The sequence below is a fragment of the Salvelinus fontinalis genome, unplaced genomic scaffold (genome assembly GCF_029448725.1).
Source record: "Salvelinus fontinalis isolate EN_2023a unplaced genomic scaffold, ASM2944872v1 scaffold_0757, whole genome shotgun sequence".
Lineage (NCBI taxonomy): Eukaryota > Metazoa > Chordata > Actinopteri > Salmoniformes > Salmonidae > Salvelinus > Salvelinus fontinalis.
Window position 1 is genome coordinate 86,484 of NW_026600966.1, and position 6,780 is coordinate 93,263.

General features: G+C 41.8%; 1 protein-coding gene across 1 annotated transcript; it reads right to left on the reverse strand.

Moving 5' to 3' along the window:
• Window positions 1-295: 295 nt before the first annotated feature.
• On the reverse strand, window positions 296-6,774 carry LOC129847199 (uncharacterized). Its single transcript, XM_055915020.1, has 3 exons — window positions 6,206-6,774; window positions 5,986-6,061; window positions 296-5,865 (listed from the first exon to the last, which is right to left on the reverse strand). Exons 1-3 carry the CDS (start codon window positions 6,632-6,634, stop codon window positions 5,759-5,761), a joined length of 612 nt encoding a protein of 203 aa, XP_055770995.1. The 5' UTR covers window positions 6,635-6,774; the 3' UTR covers window positions 296-5,758.
• Window positions 6,775-6,780: the final 6 nt, after the last annotated feature.

A 6,780-nucleotide genomic window follows, 5' to 3' on the forward strand; every position in this document is an offset into this window, starting at 1 on the left:
TAGGACAAAATAAAACCACCAAAACTCGCAATCGGAAAAAAACTGTCCGTGAAATCCAAGTCATCTAACCAAAGGTAATAACTGCAGGCAAGAGCGAAATGGATTCAATAGGGATGGTTGTTTGAAGAGTTAAAATGAAAGACTATTTATAAATTCGTTTTCAAATGATTTGTTCTGCTTTTAAATTAGTTTTGCTCCTTTTGTTTACAAATCTACAAACAATTCTGTCAGGGCCCGGTGCGAGAAACAGTCACTAATAATCAGCAGAACCCAGAAGATGAGGCAGACACAGCAGTACTAAAGATGGTGGTTTAATAAAAGAACAAGATCTTCAGGCAAAGAATATATATCCACAATGTCCAAAATAAAGCCAAAAGGCAAAAAATGGATATCTTCCAAAATACAAAGAAAATCCACAAAGTGGTAAGAACAGCAAGGGAAAAAACAAACCTCAAAAGACTAATCCAAGAAACACAAGAACAAAGCCAGAGAACCTCTGGAAAATCCAACAAGAGAAAATATATGTTCATAACAAGGCTTGGGCTGGACTGGGTGCTAACATACAAACACTGAGCAAAGAACTGAGGAACACACAGGGTTTAAATACTAACAAGGGAACGACATACAGGTGCAAACAATAATTAGAGCAAGGAAAAAACAAAAGGTTCAAAAAAGGTGCAATGGGGACATCTAGTGACCAAAACCAGAACAGTCCTGGCCAAAACCTGACAGATTCTCTCAAAATCCATCCCTTCTCTCATTCTTCACATTTTGAACTTTATTTCTGATGTTTACAATTTATTTTATTTTGAATTCAACACTTAATGCGTGAAATTGACCCCATATTTTTCCCCCAAACAATATACAATATTGTTGCATTCCCACCCCTCCCCCATAACATCATAATAAACATCAAGGGTGTTTTACTAAGACATATGCAATGTACACAACTGATAACTGCTCCCAAAAAGTCAGGACACTGCCCTTGCCACCAAACTATACTTGATTTTCAGCACAGGGAAAGACCTAAAATGAATAATATATTTATGTGATCAAGACAAAGGAGATGATTGTGGACTACAGGAAAAAGAGGACCGAGCACGCCCCCATTCTCATCGACGGGGCTGCAGTGGAGCAGGTTGAGAGCTTCAAGTTCCTTGGTGTCCACATCACCAAAAAACTTACATGGTCCAAGCAAGACAGTCATGAAGAGGGCATGACAATGCCTTCTCCCCCTCAGGAGACTGAAAAGATTTGGCATGGGTCCTCAGATCCTCAAAAGGTTCTACAGCTGCACCATGGAGAGCATCCTGACTGGTTGCATCACTGCCTGGTATGGCAACTGCTTGGCCTCCGACCGCAAGGCACTACAGAGGTAGTGCGTACAACCCAGTACATCCCTGGGGCCAAACTTCCTGCCATCCAGGACCTCTATACCACGCGGTGTCAGAGGAAGGCCCTAAAAATTGTCTAAAACTCCAGCCACCCTAGTCATAAACCGTTCTCTCTGCTACCGCACGGCAAGCGGTAACGGAGCACCAAGTCTAGGTCCAAGAGGCTTCTACACAACTTCTACCCCCTATAAGACTCCTGAACATCTAGTCAAATGGCTTCCCAGACAATTTTCAGTGCCCCCCCCCCCCCCCTGGTTGAAGCTCTCAACCTGCTACAGTCTCGCTATTGTTATTTCACTGCTGCTCTTTAATTACTTGTTACTTTGATCTCTTATTCTTATCTGTATTTTTTTAACTGCATTGTTGGTTAGGGACTCGTAAGTAAGCATTTCACTGTAAGGTCTACCTACACCTGTTGTATTCGGCGCATGTGACTAATACAATTTGATTTGATTTGTACAGCTCTGATTCAAAGTTTTTAAGGTGATCGGAACATTAGTGTGTCCTAACAGTGTGAGGAGACAAAGTAGCCATTGATGGTTGTTGTTCTGGGGCCTGCCCAAGTTGCACAGCTAACTGGTCATTCTGGAGCAGTATCCTTCCTGTATGACTGGCAGGGTATTCAGGGCTGTGTGGTGATCAGTGTCCAACTACAACAGTTCATTCCAGGCCCATTGACTAACTGGATGATGCTAGGATTCTCCAGTAGTGGAATGGTTAGTTGTCTGGTTGTGAAGCAGAGTCTGTGAAAGAGCTGTCACTAAAGCCTTGTTCACCCTGCAAGCATTCCAGGTGAAGCTGGTTGAGAGAATGCCAAGAGTGTGCAAAGCTGTCATCAAGGCAAAGGGTGGTTACTTTGAAGAATCTCAAATCTCAAATCTATTTTGAATTGTTTAACACTTTTTTGGATACTACATGATTCTATATGTGTTTTTTCATAGTTTTGTAGTGTTCACTATTCACGACATTTGGAAAGTTGACCAACAAATTTTCTGTTTCCATCAGGCCTATTTTTTATCCACCATGCACTTTACTCGCAGTAAAAGGGGTTGGATGGAAACTTGATGTGTGACCATTTACGGTATCTAGTTGTTGATTCTAAAGAGCAGAAATGTGTGTCTTACAACTCACAATCTTTCCAGTGCCTAATTGGTCTGTGGGTGGAGATTTTTAGGTTGAATGTGGCAAAATGTCCTGCAAGTCACATTCTACATATTCCTTCATATTCCTTTGGAAGTCGGGTAGGATGGCAGATATTAGCTCTGGGTGGTTGGCTGTGAGCAGGCCCTGCAGGAGACATGGAGAGGGACAGAACCGGGGAGGGTGACCTCAGGTTAACTACAGGTTACTTAGAGGGTAGGTCATAGACTACGACTAAGAAGCGTTATGAGGACGTAGCACAACTCCACATGCACATACATTTGAAGAGGATCCCTGGGCTTTGATGGAAAGTAAAGGGGTTGCAGAAGGAGGTGGAGCTGGTCAAGCGTGGTGCAAAGACCACTATCTCACAATCAATCGCCAGCCACCATATACAATTACATATAGCATCTTTGTTTAAGTTTGTCCATTTTAAGAGGCCTCTTTTTGCCATAGATGGCATATGTCCATAACTGCACCCGCTGAATTGGCCTGGTTTTTATTGGATTGCTCCTCAAGCGGCCATGACAGAAGCCAAACGTGAGTTGGCTTGGGGGTGTGGTTTGATGTGGGTGTTCTTGAGTGTGTCCTTGCCACCTTCAAGACCCAGGAGTAGAGATCAACACCAGGGCAAAATGGAGTGTTAAAAAAATATGTTGTTGTTATAGTTTACTCATGTTCTCTGTACCAGACAACACAGTGCCTAACACCTCTTTGCTCTAAAATAAGACCTTGTCCAGGGTCAGGAGTTTTCCCTGGTCAGTTCATGTGGTCAGGAAAACCTCCTTACCCTGCTCATACTTTACAGATATGCCGCTGGGTCAAGGTCAGATCCCATCCCTTTAGCATCACTGTGCTTCCTCTATGTATGAAGGGAGTGAATACTGAATATACATTGCTTTTACACTCTTTGGTTTACTGCTGCTGGCGAGTGTATGTAGTGACCCGCAGTCAAAACTCAGGGTCACTCTCAAATTCCAAATGGTGTTTGAAGGCATTTGTCGGTCCACTTCATCCTCGCACAGGAGAAATACACTCATGGCTGTGCTTTTAAAGAAGATACATGCTTTTAGTATGGAAAATGTTATCCCAAGAGAGGAGCCAACCCCCAGCTGGCTGGATGTCCTTTGGTTGGAGGACCAATCTTGATACACACGGGACAATGTTGAGCGTCAAAAACCCAGCAGCGTTGCAGTTCTTGACAAACTCAAATCGGTGTGCCTGGCACATACTACCATACCCCATTCAAAGGCACTTCAATACTTTGTCTTCCCCATTCACCCTCTGAATGGCACACATACACAATCCATGTCTCAATAGTCTCAAGGCTTAAAAATCCTTCACTAACCTGTCTCCTCCTCTTCATCTACACTGTGAAATCAATAAGGGATCATAGCTTTCACCTGGATTCACCTGGTCCATCTATGTCATGGGAAGAGCACTCATGTTTTGTACACCCAGTGTATATTACACTGCTTTAATACTGCTAATTAATTTGGCAGACAGCAATGTTGTATTTCACACTAGAAACTCTGAATTCAATATACTGTATATGATTCATCAAGCCCTTCTCTGCCAAGGCAGAGTTAGAGGAAGATGTAAGTACGCATTTCACCTGTTCTACTCAGCGCATGGGATAAATACATTGATTCGATTTTCTGATAGAATATATTTGTTGCCATCTTGAGGCCTTTTCTACCTCTTTCAGGGCCGTGCCAATTAAATAAATATGTGAATGTCATGCAACTTCAGACCTTCTAACACCAATATAGCTTTTGTTGAGCAAGCAAATATCGCCATCAAGTTGACATACATCAATTCACTTTTACTCATTTACACTATTTCTACTATAATATAAAGCTCCATAATGAATATCTTAATACTGCACTATGGATACCATTATATACCCTTATAGAAGTCATAAAATGACTAAGCCTAGTTCATACCCTTCGTGTGCATGTCACGCCCTGGCCTTAGTATTCGTTGTTTTCTTAATTATTTTAGTTAGGTCAGGGTGTGACATGGGGAATGTATGTGGTTTTTGTAGTGTCTAGGGTGGTTGTAAGGTTTAGGGGGTTTATTAGAGTAGTTGGGTTTATGTTTAGTATAGAAGTCTAGCTGTGTCTATGGTGGAGTGTATGTTTCTAGGTAAGTCTATGGTTGCCTGAGTGGTTCTCAATCAGAGACAGATGTCTTTCATTTGTCTCTGATTGGGAGCCATATTTAAGACAGCCATAGGCATCATGCATTTGTGGGTAATTGTCTATGTCAGTATGTTGAACGTTTGTTGCTTGTTTGTGCACTAACGTTTGTAGCTTCACGGTCGTTTGTTGTTTTGGTTAGTTTGTGTATAGTGTTTGTTTCGTTTGTCTTCTTTCTCAAATAAAGAAGATGTATTTTGCATACGCTGCGCCTTGGTCCACTGTCATTCAAGAAGACGACTGACAGTGCAACACAAGAACGCTTCACAAAATGCTGATCCTGCGTTCTTGTGTAGAGTGGTTTTTGTGTAGCTGCTTGTAGTTATTTCTTGTGTACGTATGTAGGGTATAAACTACGCTTTAGTCCCATGTCATCAAATGAATACCTAAATTAAAATGAACAATTATGAAAGATACAATATTAATCAAAATCTGCAATACAAATGGTTTATTAAAACATCCATTAAAAAGTATGTAAGTGATTGAAAAATAAAATACATAGTTCCTCAAAGCCCAAAAAGTTTAGCACCACTTTCCTAATCGGAAGAGTAGAAGCTGCTGTCGGCCTACCCTCCTTGTAATTCTTTAATTTAGGCTAAATATCTACATCAAATTTAGAGGCTGCAATGGACGTGGATCAATGATTACAATAGGGAGATGGCATCACATCTAAATTGGTTGGGCTTCTTAGCTTATCTTCCTGATCACAGGAGAAGCTGTAGATGTCTGAATGACATTTAGAAGCTCACATTCCTAGTTACAGGAGTGGGAGCTAATAAGGGATCAAAAGACCCAGATGGAATTTTGGTGTTGAGTAGCCTATAGTGGATCTTCCTTAAGGAGTATAAACTAATGGTAAGCTAGTCCACTGACAGCCTGGTTCAAATAGAGCAGCATTAGGGGACTCAAAATGAAAACAGAAATGAACAACAAAAATAAAAATGTTGTATTGAGGCCAGTTGTGGTGTTCTCCTCAGATGTAGCCTGGCAAAAGCAACTGACATGGGCTGCACGTCATCCAGGCTACCCATCAGAGGACCCAGAGGACTTGCAGGTGACCAAGCGTTTCCAGGCCTTCTGGACTCCCCAGAAGAAGCCCCGGATGCCTTTCCTCATCTTGGATAATTTAACTGGCAAGAAGATGAAAATATGTAAGAATTTCAGATGGACAATTGTCTGATAAAACAATCATTTATTACTTCTTTATACATAATTGTCCCATAAGAACATTTCCCCCCAGGAACACTCACTCATAGGTGGAGAATCCACAGCAATGTACATCTCTGGCTGTTCTGTAGTGTCTTTAAGGACAATGCTCATCTTGGACTGTGATCAGAATTCAAAGATGCACAATTAAACATCAATTTCACTTCCTTTACATATTCCTATAATTATACAACTATACTTACTGGTGCCGATATCAAAAAGCACAACCAATGACCATTCAAGAGTAATCTGAGCTTGTCTTACCTTTCTGCCGGTGGCATAATGCACCCCCTCAGATTCCGCATCCTCCACATCATCACTGCATGAATCTTCAAGGTCTGAGGTCTCGTGGTCATATGGGTTGGGCACTGAGGGTTTCAAGATGGCCAGTAGCTTGTGGGAAACAATGTCAGAGACAATGGAAAGCATCTCCTGATCCTCAAATAAATCGTCAATTTTCAAGGAGCGTTTCAAAGGCTTGACCTTCCCAAGGTCAATGTAGATGGCATCTGCCAGCTTCGATGTCATCTTAGAATTGAAACTTTTTTGCTGGCTTCCCATTTCCTCAATCAGATATTTGGCCACCTCATCATCGAACAATCGGATCAGCTCAGTCACCAGATCACTGATCTGGATGCGCTGACGCTTGTTGGTCCTTTTTGGCACACGGCATATTTTCTTGACAAGCTTCATCAGGACTTCTTCTAATATAAGCTCCCTAATGAAGCTGCTGGAACCGGATGCCACTTGATCCACAGTGGACCACTCCGGCTGTTCAATCTCAGTCTTGATGCTGCTCTGCTCAGCTTTCTTATTCAAAGATTGACGGGTTGTCATTT

What these genes read in the sequence shown, in the direction of transcription:
- LOC129847199 (XM_055915020.1), bottom strand. Translation starts at nt 6,634, where the DNA reads ATGAAGCTTGTCAAGAAAATATGCCGTGTGCCAAAAAGGACCAACAAG. An exon ending in ATTATGCCACCGGCAGAAAG is followed by an intron (nt 6,062 to 6,205) that starts GTAAGACAAGCT and finishes TTCTGATCACAG; the next exon opens with TCCAAGATGAGCATTGTCCT. An exon ending in TGTGGATTCTCCACCTATGA is followed by an intron (nt 5,866 to 5,985) that starts GTGAGTGTTCCT and finishes TCTTCTTGCCAG; the next exon opens with TTAAATTATCCAAGATGAGG.